The sequence below is a fragment of the Cnephaeus nilssonii genome (assembly GCF_951640355.1).
Source record: "Cnephaeus nilssonii genome assembly, chromosome: 15".
NCBI lineage: Eukaryota > Metazoa > Chordata > Mammalia > Chiroptera > Vespertilionidae > Cnephaeus > Cnephaeus nilssonii.
Window position 1 is genome coordinate 17881556 of NC_137086.1, and position 15796 is coordinate 17897351.

At 40.7% G+C, this 15796-nt stretch overlaps 1 protein-coding gene across 2 annotated transcripts in view; it reads right to left on the reverse strand.

The window, feature by feature from the left end:
* FEZ2 (fasciculation and elongation protein zeta 2) overlaps positions 1-15796 on the reverse strand; it is a 37192-nt gene that overhangs the window by 14861 nt on the left and 6535 nt on the right. For both annotated transcript variants that reach the window (XM_079792695.1, XM_079792696.1), the window contains exons 3-5: positions 11230-11346; positions 9016-9157; positions 7546-7814 (exon numbers count right to left, since the gene is read on the reverse strand). In XM_079792695.1, the coding sequence (XP_079648821.1) occupies positions 7546-7814; positions 9016-9157; positions 11230-11346 (528 nt within the window). The remainder of the gene's footprint in view (positions 1-7545; positions 7815-9015; positions 9158-11229; positions 11347-15796) is intronic.

Consider the following 15796-nt stretch of genomic DNA (forward strand, 5'->3'; position numbering starts at 1 on the left):
ATGACATGACACGATACAAAGTAATTTGTCAAAGGCGTGAACAACGGACTTCTGAAAAAGGCGCTGAAGAGCCTGGCCCGGGGAGTGAGCGTGAGGTTAACGAGGTAAGACGAAGCACCAGTCAGTGTGTTGGCATGGTCTGTAAGACAGTGTGACTGAGAAACACACACCCCTAGGATGACAAAGAGAGTAGCAAGCAGAAGAAGATCAATGAATCGGACGGATCAAGGGTAGGAAAGACGAGGTGTGAGACGAGGAAGAAATGGGGAGAGCCCTGAAGAGCACACCACGGTCTGCCTTATGACCTCCCAGTCAAAAACAACACGACCTCTGGGAAGGCAAAATGAATCTTAAAACGATAAAGCCTCAGAGCCAGATCACGTTTACTTTTTGGTAACCTTCACCTCGTTTAGAGAGACTACATTTACCACCCTGAGAGCCGCTGCCGTGACAGGAGGCCTCGCTCATGTGCTTAATGGGCCAGAGGGAAGACCAGGCACCTCTCGCACCATCTCCATGAGCGGCTAACAGCTCTGCCACAGGCCTCTCGGAATGGAACGTTGGTAGGAGCCCATTTAAAGCAGGAAGATGATTAAGCACTACGGTATGCACTTCATTGTTCCCCTCGGCACTGACAGAGTGCCAAAGTGACGGGGAAGGGGCTCACAAAGCAAGGGGCTTCCATCACACAACAGTGGGTGCTGAGAATACTCGCCAGTGTCCCGTGACCACTTCCTCCCCTGGGGGCGTCAGTATGAACAGTCTCAAAATGAGCCATTCTTTAGAAACTGTTCTCAGACAAAACCAGGAGCAACAACGTGCAAACAAGATACAGATGGTTATTTTTAAATCTATAATGAGCCAAGATCGCCAAGCCCATCCACAACAGGCCCGCAAACTCAGAACTGAAAAGGGGGTGTCATCCTTACACCACCCCTGCATAGCTCTGCACAGCCTCGCTCCCATGCATGCTGGTTTTGTGATCTAAACTTATTTATGAAAGAGCGGAAATAATAATAATACTGTCTACTTTATAGGGTTGTTGTGAAGATTCAATGAGATCATCCAGGGGAAGCATTTTAGCAAGTGTTCAGCAAATATAAGTACTCAAAAAAAATGTCTGTGTTATTCCTTTAAAAAGGCTAGAATACATTTGGGACAAAATTCCCATGGAGAAATAACCATATCTTTCTACCTCTCTCCAGAACAGTACAAACAGTATTTCAATTTCTCCTCATTGAATAAAATGACAACTGAGAAATAACACGTTCCTGATCACAGTCTCATAGCTTAAGGACTGATGATAACATGAAGAAAAGACACTACTGTCTATAACTGAATATAGAAATCAGCCAAAAAGCTAAAACAGAAAACAAGTAACCCTTTTAGGTAATTCAAGGTCTTTCTTAACAATAGAAAGAACACAGCTAGAACACTCTACGTAAACTGAAAGGCAACTAGAATCAGACATGGTGTCGTAGTTTGTTAATTCTTTCATCGAGTCCTAAACACATCGACCCACTCTATGCCCAGCACAGGTCAACTAATTTCACAGAAAGCAGGATCCAAGACAAAGAAGCAAAACTAACCAGGAAGCCAGGAAATTCAGACTATTTCTGCCCCCAAATTTTTAGCCTCATCTGATACCAACTGGTACAGATCTCTAACTAGCCAGAAAATCTTTTAAAACTTTCAATATCAAAGCTCAATGTCAGAAACAAAGGTGAGGAAAAGCAATTAAGAAATGCTCTGCATCCAAACTATACTCTTACTCCATTAATATTCTTTATACTCGTGACTTCTAAAATAAAATGAAATTAAAATATAATTAGTATTATTTATAAGTCACATCACTGTCAGTAGTTTGACAATTTTCAAAATTAATTTATAAAATAGTAGCTTTTGCCCAGCTGGCGTGGCTCAGTGGTTGAACATCATCCTATGAACCAGGAGGTCATGGTTCGATTCCTGGTCAGGGCACATGACCAGGTTGCGGGCCTGATCCCCAGTGTGGGGCATGCAGGAGGCAGCCAACCAAGGATTCTCTCTCATCATTGGTGTTTCTATCTCTCTCCCTCTCCCTTCCTCTCTGAAATCAATAAAAATATATTTTAAAAATAAATAAAGCAGTAGTTATTTTTAATAAATTAAAATTCTTTTTTTTAATATATTTTATTGATTTTTTACAGAGAGGAAGAGAGAGGGATAGTTAGAAACATCGATAAGCTGCCTCTTGCACACCCCCTACTGGGGATGTGCCCGCAACCAAGGCACATGCCCTTGACCGGAATCGAACCTGGGACCCCCGAGTCCACAGGCCGACGCTCTATCCACTGAGCAAACCGGCTTCGGCGATAAATTAAAATTCTTAAAATAAAAAACATGAAAAAACAGAGTTGAAAGCAATAGTTAAATGTAAAAAAATTATCAAGTAATGGGGGGTGGGGGATGAGAGGTAATCAACCAAAGACCTTGTATGCATATATACATAACCCATGGACACAGACAACAGGAAGGTGAAAGAGGCCTGGGATGGGGGGGGGGGAAAGGGAGCATACGTAATACTTTCAACAGTAAAGAATTATTTTTTAAAAATTACCAAGTGAACTTATTCAAATGATTATTAAGATATTACTTAAGATGTGAAAATTGATTTTGCTTATTTTGACACTTCTTCAAATCAAATAATTTTAATGTGAACTATAAAGCAATTATAAATGCAAATTATACAAAAGATAATTTTCTTAAAAAATCAGATCTAGGAAAATATAAATTATACCGAACAGATAAGTACTTGAAAATGTCTTGACTATTAAACTACTATTTAATAAATTCAGTCTCAGAACAGAAAGATGTGATGTGAAGATTTTCAAATTTAGGAGTTAAGTGAAATAGTATCAAATAATGTAATATTTTTGTATCTAGAGATCTTTTTAAATTTTTATATAATTTAATATTAATATGCTAATTAAATTATGTATTGCCAAACATTTCAGAGACACTAAAACTAGAGTAAAATAACTAATCCTAAAAATTTATAATTTCTTTCCTGATACTTATGAATACTCTAAACTAAGTATATAATAACAATACAATTTCTTGGCATACTATGGTGTTTACTCAAACTTGTATTATATTAACAAACAATTAACAAAACTCTCCAGGACATAAAGGAATCAGGACTCAACTCCTGATTTTATTACATTAACTGTTGGGTCATGATACACCGAAAACCCATTGCAAAATACAAACAATAGATAATGGTAAAATATTAAAAAATGGATATGTGTTTCTCTAAGTAATGCTATCTTTCATAAAATAAATTTGTTCCACTTCATAATTCACTGGTGTAAATTATTAAAACATAAACATGACACAGCCACGATTCTCTCGGCCCTACAATGGCCTTCCATTTTATAGCCCTACACTCATGGTTAGGGATGCTCTCTGCAATAAAGTAAAATGCAGAGAAATATCAACTATCAACAAATTATTGTTGAAAACGTGTTAATATTTATATTCGAGTATGTGTACAAGGCAAACTTCATCCTTTCAAGCACAACTTCTTAGAAAAGGAGGGGGCAGGTACGGATCAGCCCCTTGGCCACTTCTCTGCTACCTTCTTTCAACTTTAGGAAAATGGTAACTTGGTTTGATGTGATAAATTTCAGATTCCTACAAGATATTCAGGTAGCAATGTCTCGTGGGCAAGTGGACATACAATAACTACATTTACTCAGGGTAACGCTGGACTTGCACGTACATTATTTCATTCAGTCCCTCTGGAACTCAAAGGGCTATGGCCCAGTGGCAGAAGCAGGATTCAAACAGAGCTCTTAACCAACAGCTCTTAATACTCTCTTCGGCCTCCAGGGGGTTGGCACCTAGCAAAAAGACCCAAGGTAAAAATACCGATTCGCACGTTGATCTTTCATTCATGCATTTATTCAGCAGAAATGTATTAGGTTCCTTATGTTGGAACTAAGGATACCAAGAAAAAGTCACATTTTCTATCCTTAGAAAACCATAGCACAAACAGACAAGTAAACAAACAAAACAAAAACACTATGGCATGGCAGTGCTAACAGAACTCATTGAGAGGAGTAATACTAACCCAAAAAGGAGAGAGGCGTCAATCCCACATTGGAGGAGGGGGAGTCTTGAGGAAGGTTCTGAGAGAGGAAGACAATGCTTGACCATGATTTTGAAGGATGAGCTTAAAAAAAATCCCCCAAGTGTACAGAGAAAGAAGAAAGGAGGGCCGCTCCACAAAAAGGCAGCGGGTACACAGAAGCGCCGACGCCTCACACAGCAGTCAGCTCGAAGAAATGCACACCGACCAACAGATCATTCCAGTCTCCACCCCCACCCTCTGCTCTTCCAGATGCTGAACAAGACAGGGAGATACAAAGTTTCCTGCTCTCTTGGGTGTCAAAGTAGATCTTTTCAAAGAGAAGATCTACTCCTCCGACCACCCCTCCAAAGAGCGAGTGGCAAAGGGACAGGACAGCCTGCCCTGCCAATCAGAAGCAGTGACACAGTGACTACCCTGTTGAAAACAGCTCCTCCACACTGTCCCTATGGACCACCTCACCCAGTCTTTTGTTTCCTTGGTAACATGTATTACACCTAAAATTACACTGTCTACCCATTCTTTTTCTGGTTTATTGCCTGTTTCCCTCATTACACGTACACTCCAGGAGGCCATTTCACTTAGCACTGCTTCTACAGCATGCCTGGCACGAGGAAGACACCTCATCTGCTGGTGAATGAATTTTGGTTTAGCTTACCCAACATTTATTTTTAAAATTAAAATAAAAAACAAATCAAGATAACATTTCATTCTATAAAACACTCATTTTCCTCCATATTTAATTGTATTTTCATGTCCCCAAAGAAGTTTTCTAAGCTCTAAATAGCAGCCCTAAGCCCCCAGTTTTTTCACTGCATAATATGTTTGAAACAAAACAAGTCTCCAAGATTAACAGCTACAAAGTTTACCTCTGCTCTATTTCTACCCAGATATTTCATTACAGTATCTTTAGAGCAAAGAGAATAAGCTAAAAGAGAACAAGCTAGTAATTCTGGATAAAGTGTTATACCAACTACAAGCTGATGTTCTGTTTCACTGAAACATACGTAAGGAAAAATGAAAGGAAACTATTCCATGTTTAAGGAAAAAGTCCAAGTCCTGCTCATAAAACAAAATAACATCTAAGTAAGAAAGAAAAACGTGACTAATTAGAAACCAGATGACACATGCTATCTGTAAAAAGTCACCATTATTGATTTCAGAGAGAAAGGGGGAGGAAGAGAGAGACATCGACGAGAGAGCATCACTGATTGGCTGCCTCCTGCCTGCCCCACACTGGGGATGGAGCCCGCAACCAGGGCATGTGCCTGACCTGGGATTGAACCATGACCTCCTGGTTCATAAGTTGATGCTCAACCACTGAGCCCCACCGGCTGGGCAAGCTACCAATTTTTAGATTTAGTATCACTGACGATAGCGAAGGCACGGAGATCCGCCTTGCCAAAACTGCATGTACATAACATGTCTGGGAAGGCAGTATCTTGGGGATCCCTTTCTCCAACTGACCCTTTCACTTTGGGTTCTTTGAGCCCCCTACCTCTCCTTTCAGAATCCCAGGTTTCAGGCTCCTTGTGTCACAGATGGGACAGTCTTTCTCTGGCATTTTAGGTTCGAGAAGCTAGAGTACCACAAGCTTAGCAATGCCATTCCTAGCCTGATTAAAGGTTTTGAACAAATAGATCAGGATTCAAGAAGCAACTTCACAAGTTCAAATATTTAAAAATTACTGTTACTATGACTCTATTTCAATACTAATAAAGGTTCAAGTAAGACCTAACTGCTCAGTATAAATGCCAAGTAAAATTACACAGTGTATCCACTCTAACCCTTTTTATACGGGAGTTATAAGAAGAAGCCTTTAAACCCTTTATGGATAAATTTATTTTCTGAAGCCAAGTGTTAACACCAATAAGTAGAGGATTTACATGTAATCCCTAAAAGCAGATAGGCAGAAATTACCAAGCATGCTATATAACCTTTAAACTAAGTATTTTATTTAATCACATTCGTATAATTGGGTGATTTAAAGGGTGCATTTTTTTTAAATAAGAGATATATTGTCCCTGATATTCTAAAGCAAACTTTCCATGATTGTATATTTAAACAAATGTTTTGGGGTTTTTTAGTATCTTTTTTCCAAGAGTAGTCACTGGAAGTAATCAAACACCTATGCAGTCAATACTGCCATTTCTTGAAAATATTTTGTACCCTTTATCTGAGAACATTTTCAATGTCAGTTTATAAGTTATATCCTTTATATGTACAAATAGACATAGTAAGAAAACACCCATTTACTCACAGGCCAAACCCAGTATAATGAATAGGCTATATATGGTAAGATTCAATTTGTTTGTATTAACTGCTCCCTGGTGGCCCAGCAACCCAGACTGCATTCTCTTTCCTGGATTCCATCAGCATGTGGTCCAGGAGATCTATTGCTCTGATAACTTTTCTTTAGAAATAACAAATCAAGACTTAAAGACAGAATTTCTATTATTACAAATCATTATAGCTGGTTTGTGGTGATTTGCATTGCCATATTATCAATACCATAAAAGGTATGTGCTCTTTAGAAAAATGGATCCCTTTGTCTAATCATTAGACTTTAAAAATAAAATTAACATTCTTTCATACAAACAAAATGAAGGGGCAATATACAAGGTCTCAACTGATCAAAGCAAAATGAAAGAGCATAAAATCAATAAGGAAATACATCTCATAATTGACAGTTGATATTTATGATAAATTTTAATCAAGTGAAATTAATAGGACCATTTAAAATGAAAAAGCAGAAAACAAAAAAATATACAGACTCAAAGAATCAAATATTCCAAACTTGTTTTCACTAGTCAGTAATACTCTAGTCTATCAAGTACTCAATCTATCAAGTACATCAGATGGCTGATGTCACATAACTGCCTGACACCTGCATTTTCCAACTTGAATGACAAATCAGGAGGTAACTGTTTACAAGCCAATCTGTGCTTTTAGGCTCAGTGCAACTCGGCTACCTCTCAATGCACCCCCTTTTCATTTTTTATTCTACAACCCATAAGAGATAAGCAAAAATAAGGAAAAAAAAACACCCTTCATAAGTGCACCAGCCAAACATAAATAAGCACCAACAACATTCTGATGTATTAAAATGGTCACTTCTAAAGCTTTGTTTCTTTAAGACAAACAAAATCCCAGCCCTTTTTATTCTGCCTCTTCCTTCTACTTCTCTCCTAAACATTTCAGTACTGGATTACGCTGATAAGCATTATGCCTTCACCATGAAAACCCCTCGGAAGGAGCTTCACACAGTGGTGGTCTTGAGCAGAATCCCATCAGCACCCTGGGGAGGAGCACCCCGCTCCTGCACATGTACCCCACCCCGAGCTGGCTGGAGTGCTGGGATTGCCATGGAAACCGTTTCCACTGCGCCATGCCTCCTGCAAAACATCACTTACTGTGCCGGGCATATGACTTCTCTCCTTCTTCCCATTCTGAGAGCTGCCATTCTTGAGTTTCTTTTTTTTCTTGGCTGTTTCTTTGTGCTCTTTCTGTTTGTTTTGCACTTCAATGAGAACAGAAATAAAGCTGTTTTTCACTTCCTTTTCAAACTCTAGTTCATCTCGCAGGGCCAACTGCTGCACCAGCTCTTCGGAGTATTCCTTGATGGCAGTCTCAATTTCTTCCAGGAGTTCATTTAATTCAGATACTGAGAGCCTTTTTACTCCTATGACCAAAAGGAAAGCACAGCAGATACTAAGGCAACAATGTTTCAAGTGAGCACAACAGGTCCTTCATGCCAAAGAGCGATGCCATATTCTAAGCCAGGGGTGGGAACGTCTAGCCCGCGGGCCATATGAGGTCCACAAAATCATTTGGGCTGGCCTGCCAATGCATTAGGGGTGAGTTAATTAAATATTGGACCAAATATAGAACCACCTTTAAGGTGATAATTTTGTATGACCCGAGAACGACGTTATAAATATCCAAATCGCCTTTGGCAGAAAAAAGGTTCCCCACCCATGTTAAACAATTAACTTGTTCTGATCTCAGAATCCTAAAACTTCTGGGAGGCAGGTGTAAAGTAGAAGTAGGTGGGCAAAGTTACTTCTCAAAGGGCCGAGAAGAAACTTTTTTACTTGTCTAAATCAATCATCAATCAAGACTGAAAAAAATTGTACAAAGGAAAGAACGAACACAGGGAAAAGCCGACTGAGTACGGAAACTACCTGCTGACAAGAAACCGCGAGCAAGTTCGCAGGGTTCTGGCGCACTTCTGAAGAGAGACGTCCATTTGAAAGAGTTAAACTGAATGCATATTTAATCACATAGGCCCCAGTGTGTGCATGTTACTGAGTACTGGGAAGACGAAACGAAGTTTTTCTCAGCCCATCCCCTCATGTGAGAGAGAGGACGTCGTGGAAGTCCTACCCGCCAGTACCTCTCAGACTGTGTTTTGGAGGAGGGTCCTCAGAGAGAATTAACTGAAAATGAGGTCATGAGGGTGGGCTCTAATCCAACGTGACTGATGCCCTTATGAAAGGAGACTAAGAGATGCTCACAGAGCAAGTCCGGGAGAGGACAGAGAGAGACAGCCATCTGCAAGCCCCGGAGAGAGGCCTCAGAAGAAACGCACCCTGCTGACACCCTGATCTCGGACTTCCAGCGTCCAGAACTGTGAGGACACCAATGTCTGTCGTCTCAGCCACCCAGCCTGCGGTACTTGGTTACAGCAGCCCGAGCTGAGTAACACAGGATTCAAAGGTGACTATGACCTAGTCCCTGATCAAAATATGCCCGAGTATTAGTGGAAAGAGAAGGCCATGCAACCCAGCCTTGAGAATCAAAGATTGCTGGGGACAGGCACACCACATGTGTGAAATACACAAAAAAGCACCAAGAGCACTGACTTAAGGAGGGTTTCTTACTCTCTTCACAACTGCTTGTGCTAGACCTCTTCAGAGTTTGAATTTCCTGTGAGAGCATCGAAAGCCGATCTGACGGGGTGAGCGCTTCATCATCTTCCGGGTCAGGCGATTCCTGCATCATTTCTTCGATTTCTTCAATAACCTTCCAAAATACACACGCCACTGTTAATCACATATACACGGACAACGATCCTCCTGAAACACGGCACTCACGGAGGCCACCAGAGCAGAAGTGCATTGAATTCCCCATTAATCAACAGTGTGCAGGAGTGGGCGCGCTCAGTAACCACATTTTGATTTTAAGGATGAACACAATTTATCCACAAAAGTACAATATAGTAAACACATACAAATAGGGTATGATTTACTGTGCCCATCATGATTCAGGAGGCCCTGCCAGATCTTGCAATGTCTGGGAAATGGTGCTGCAAACACATGCACCATTTACTTCAGACATGCCAGAAACAGATCCTAGTTACAGTCAAACAAAAGTAAAGGACAGAAAAGTCATCACCTACCACAAGCAAGTGCTCAATCTAAAGCCATTTCATCAAGTTGACATAAAATTTAGAAAATACAACCGTATAAAAAAGTTACATATAAAGCCAGAAATGACCTCTGTAGCAGCAAAATTCTCCTTTAACAGCAGGAAAAAAATTTTTCATATATTAATTCAATGGAAGGTGAAGGGATATTCAAAAGTTACTTAAAATGCAAAAGATTAAAGAGAAAAAAGAAAGCTGCACAAAAGCAGAAAAATTTCAGAAATATATCTGCCTTGCCAGGTAGGCATGGCTCAGTGATTAAACATCGACCTATGAACCAGGAAGTCACAGTTTGATTCCTGGTCAGGGCACATGCCTGGGTTGCATGCAGGAGGCAACTGATCAATGATTCTCATCATTGTTATGTCTATCTCTCTCTCTCCCTTCCTCTCTCTGAAATCAATAAAAATATATTTTTAAAAGAAATATATCTGCCTTAACTTAAGCAATTGTCTACTGTCATAAGCAATGTTGTTCAAAGTTTACAACAGCATCTTCTCCTGTTCCAGATTTCAAAAGTTGAGAAAGAGATAGAATGCAAGAGGAAATGTAAAAAAAAAAAAAAAGAAAAATCACTCGTTAGAAAAAAACAGACGTAAGAATTTAAAATAAAACATTAGAAAAAATACAATGTGAATCAACATGTAACACTTATAATAAGGAAGAACAAAAGTAAACCTGAAGGAGGTGGGAAGTATGTCAATTAGCAAGAATATTTTCCAAAAATGGGCCCTGAAAACAGTAAGATGAGGCACTGAGCTAGGCTGTGCAATCCGCTTCTCTAACTCTTAAAAGCAGGGAAAGACCATGGCAGGCAAGCAGATGATTGAGGAGTCAATGATTCTCAGGGTCACATTTCCCTGAAATATCTCGCTCAACCCCACTCAGCCCTCTAACCTATTCCTTGCTTTTTAAGCACCTCGCTCTCCCCGGGCCTAGAACAATCCAACCACAAATATGGCTAAGGAGCATCAAAATGACACATTTTTAATGAACTCCCAACCTGACCATAATATATCTCTTGACTGACCTTGCTTTCCCAGCCTAACAATACAGTGTGGTAGAAGTCACAGTCCAAGTGGCCATGGAACGTTTATTTCAGGAAGAAGTTCTTGCATTGCATTTTGACAATACAAAAGGAGTGGGAAGGTTATTCAGAAAATGAGAGAGCTGATTCGACTGGTTCTAAATGAATACAGGGCTGACATTATAGCACATTCCATAGGAATAATGCCCACTTCTTTCCAGAGCCCACAACATGTCCATCCAGTGATTTTGCACAGGTTTGGGAGAAACAAGATGATGTCTAACAGATATATTATAGATTACCCATGTCTGGCTAGATCTAAAGAAAAAAGAAAATCACAATATTTTTTGTGATTTCGGTATAAGCAATAACCCTCCCTTAGTAACTCGCTGTCCTGTTTTAACAATGCTTAGCTTGGAAAATGGCCTATATTGGAAAATCTTCCAAATCCCATAATCCCACCTGCTTCAGAGTTCAGACACTTTCTTCTCCTGTCAGTGGAGGAGCCAACTATTAAGCTACATAAGCAGAAAATCTAGGACAAACAAGTGAATTCCAACAACCCATCACCTGTGGCCACAGTAACAAATCATGTTTCAGCTCAAGGTTCCCTTTCCCTTTGCTTGAATCTCTCCTCTGTACCTGATCTGCAGTGAAGAGGGGCTCGTCGTTAACACAGGAGACAATGATCGAGTGCATATCCAGCTGTTCTCTCAACTCCTCCTCGTCTGATGTATCGAAGAGCAAGCTGTCACTTATCTAAAAGCAAAAGAACCCACGATTAAAGGACTTTCAGATCACAACGAAGTCAAAGGGTCTGGGTAAAGACGATGGCAGAGGAAGCATCAGCTGGGAACGTCCCCTCCAAAGGGAGAAATTATCAGTTGCTCTGTGCCAGGCAGTGAGTGGAGTGCTTTACATATTCCCCTCCAACGCAAATAAGAGCAATACAGAATAAGTAACTATGAAACTGCTGAGGGCTGCAAGCATCCCATAGTGCCCAACACAGATACACACTTAGCTGTTTTTCCCATGAGAGTGGGTGCTATCAAAGCTGACTGATGAGTACAAAAAGAGGGATAGGGCATTAGTTAGAAGCTGCAGAGAATGACAGCAAATGCGGAGTAGACAGCAAGTGTTATTTAGTTAACAACCTAACAGTAAGATGGGTATACATTAACATTCCACACAAAACATAGTTACTTGCAAACTAACTTCTAGCATTCAGAGTAAAGCCTAAGTGATCAACTCCCTGGCAGACAGGAACTGTCCATGAGGGTCGCACTTAGCCTTTTCAGCTGAACATCTCTTCTTCCAAAATCTCTGGGTTCCAAAACATGTTTACACCTGACTGTGTTGGAGACTGTCCCACCTCCATTCTCCACACTGCTCTGTGCCCCAGGAGGCCGACCTTCATGGACTACATCAGAGGATGCCCGTGACCTCAGGCTTCCGGGGGGTTAAAGACCGCTGGCAGACACTAGCAGGAGACTGAAGATGGAATGATGAGGGCTAGGCATTTATACTGCTGTTTCCCTTGCTGCCAGACTAATGGCCGCAGCTCCTGTCAAGGAGCTACCCTCTCCAGCGTCTGGTAACTCCTTTCCCTCTTGAACTCTTCATGCTAAATGATGCCGGTATGCTTGCTATTGGCAGCCTGAGGCATCACACCAGGCCTAGTTGGTGTCCCTTAACCCTGTCCATACCAATAGAAACAGCCCCTTTTCTAATGACTTAGAGTTTAGTACTGGTAGTCATTGTAAAGACCCTGCCTGGAAAACTCAGCAGATTAAAATGCACACGTGATCATCTACCTGTCACCTAGGTAACATGACATGACTATTCAGAGGAGGAAAGACCCAAAATTAGAACTCCATTCTTCAAGGAGTAGCACACACTGAGTTCCCAAAGAACAAATGGGCAGCAATGAACTATGTAAGAAGCAACCATGTGTTTCTATCAGATGGCACATAATTTTAAAAATAGTACTTAACCTGGGAAAGTTCTTTTATTCACTAGTGCAGAGAATACACATAAAAGTGAGGATACAACTGAATATTGTAGCTCCCTACTACCTCCCCAGTTCCTCATGCAGGATCATGGGAAGTTTAATGGTGAACGAAGCCCACAGAGTAAGAAACCTGCAAGTGAGGCACGCAAAGGAACACAGGTGTGCTGCCCTTCAGAACCTGAGGCTGGGAGAGCAGCCGCGTCAGCACTCCAGGCTCCATCTACTCCCACAGACTGCAGGTCCATGCTGTATCACAGGGATGGCACACCTGCTCATTCTGTTTCTCAATGCACCGTCAGCCGAGGAGGCCTGGCCACCGCCTCCTGCATATCATTGTGAAGTTTCAGAACACTGTGTGAGAAAAAGAACCTAAAAGCTTCCAGGGGGGAAAATCCGTCACATTAAAAGGACCAGGTATCAAATGTCACTTCAATTCTCAACAGCAACAACAGAAGCTAGAAAACAATGAATATAATTTCTGCATTTCAATTAATTCCACCCTAGAATCCCAGCTACAACTAGGTGAGGATTTAGAATAAAGACATTTTCAGACATTTAAGTTCTCAAAAAATTGACTTCTCATGTACCCTTTCTCAGAAAGCTACTGCAGAATATGCTCCATTAAAACTAGGAGGAAAACCAAAAAGGAAGACGACATGGGGTCTAATACATGAAAGAGGTGAAGGGAATTCTTGTAATGATAGTGAAAATCCCAGAATGATGGCTGTGAAGCTAAACTAGAATAACTAGTTCAGATTAGAATTGTTAACTGCTGAGGGTATCAAGAAAAGCATTAAGAAAAAGAGAGAGGAAAGAGAGACTGATCGATTGTCTAGTGTATTTCAATTATTAAAATTAGTTTTATGGCTTTGTTGAGGCTGAATTAGTGAGCTACTGATAACCTAAATAAATCACAAAAAGGCAATTAAAATTACCCTAAGAAAAAAATTACAAATGAAAATTTAATCATAATGTAAAGTGGGTCACCTGCAAATATTTAAATAATCAATATAAATGGCAATTAATTTAACCCAATGTTTTGATATAAATATATTGGGAAGATAGGGGAAAGGTAAATTATTATGAGAGCTATGTTGTTGGGGTTAGAGGGAGGACTATGAGAGAGCTAAACCCTCACCCTCTGGGAATCGAAAAATCAAATAAAATGATATGAGTATGTTATCTGTTAGAAGAAATAGGTGAAGTAGCTGAAAGTGGTTGCCTCTGGTAAGTGGGAACCAAATATGGGGTAAGTAGGGCAGAGGGTGCTTTTCCATGTTAAGTCCTACAGTTCTAGTTTACTTTTTAAACTATAATAGTTATCCTTTTAAGAAGATCAAGAGCAAGCATGTCAAACTTGCAGCCCGCGGGCTCATGCCTCGTTTATTTGGCCCATGTTAGCCTTTGAGTTTGACATACTTGGTCAAGAGATTAGACTCTTGATGAGAGAGGATGTTTGATTTCAAAACTGGAGACATGGAGATGAAAAATTCCACAGTGTGATCACAACAGCATATGGATGATATGGAGTAGACATTACAATTACCTTCACTGACCTTTAAATTTTAACAGCTCCCCCCTCCCATCACTGTTCTATGTTGTAACTTGAAGACCACAGTTTTGTTTTATTTTTCCCCTTATAGATAAGTTGCCCCTTATGGACAAATGAAAGTTTTAATTTGAAAATTACTCCTAAGGAAGATTATTATCTTCTTACTGTTTCTAGTCTTAAAAATAGAAAGGTGCGTAAACAAAGCTGAAGTCCTTGAAAAAATATTCATGGTGGGGGAAGGATAGCACAGATGTTCCTAAGGCAAATGACTCAGAAGCATTCTATATATAAGCACGATCAAGAAGTCCCTGTATTTAGAATAAGCTTACAGCTATTGCCAAAACATGTGAGTGATACCAATAAACCATAAGAACAAATTTCCATGACAACAGAAATAATGATCCCAGATCATCGTTCCAGAAAGGGAGCCAAGCCCACTCCACACAGAGATGACATATGTTAAGGGCTGGAATCCCTTTTGGACTTTGAGAGCTAACCTTGGCTTTCATGGGTATCATTATTCACTCTCCCATTCGGCATAAACGTGCCTTCTCTTTGCCAAGCATGCCAAATATCACTCCTTCAGTGCCAGGGTCAGAGCTGGTGGTGCCGTTTCCCTCTATGAGAAGGAAGCTGCCTCAAATGGAAAATAATGTGCCCATGGAAGAATTTGGACTGTACTAGATGCCTAAAGATCCAGCAAATTTCTTCTCCCTTTGTCAAAATAATTTCCTATGGGCCTTCATTTACAATTGGAATGATCCAAAGAATGCTTCCAGGAGGTAAACAAACACTTGTCTTAGTGCTGACGACATGCCAGGCACAGTGGTAGTTACTCAAGAGACAAATACAGAGACACCACGGAGGAGGTCACATGACAGCCCAGAGACATCTATACAGGCAGTCCTCGGGTTACGTCGGACTCGATGTATGTCGTTTCGTGGTTACATCACCATCTCCCATTTATTTATTTTTTTTAAAAAAAAGTTCCGTCATTTTGACATATGTACATATGTGCTTTATGTTTTTTATTATTTATTTACCACAAGTAAAGGTCAGGAATTGTTATCTTTCTTTTAAATTTTTTTTACTGTTTCACTTCATTACTGCTGTGTATGTGTTTCATGTGAGTGACGTAGGTGCTTATGTAGGTGGGTCCCGACTTACAGCGAAAATCACATTACATTGCACTGTGGGAATGGATCTCCGAAGTAACCCGAGGACCTACTGTATATATAAAAGCCTAAGCAACCAGCCAACTGGCCGGGAGCTATGATGCGCACTGACCACCAGGGGGCAGACGCTCAATGCAGGAGCAGAAACCACAGGCATGGAAACATGGAACAGACTGATGAATCTCAGAGGGAAGTGGGGAGGGTGGCAAGAGATTAACCAAAGATTTCATATGCATACTAGAGGCCCGGTGCACGATTTGTGCACCAGTGGGGTTCCTCAGCCTGGCTTGCAGAGATCAGGCCGAAACCGGCTCTCCAACACCCCCCCAAGGGGTCTCAGATTGCAAGATGGTGCAGGCCAGGCCGAGGGACCCCACTGGTGCACGAATGCGTGCACCAGGCCTCTAGAATGATTAATAAAGGAACACAATAGTGATTTGAGACATGAGCAGAGTCTGTGGGGACTAGCAC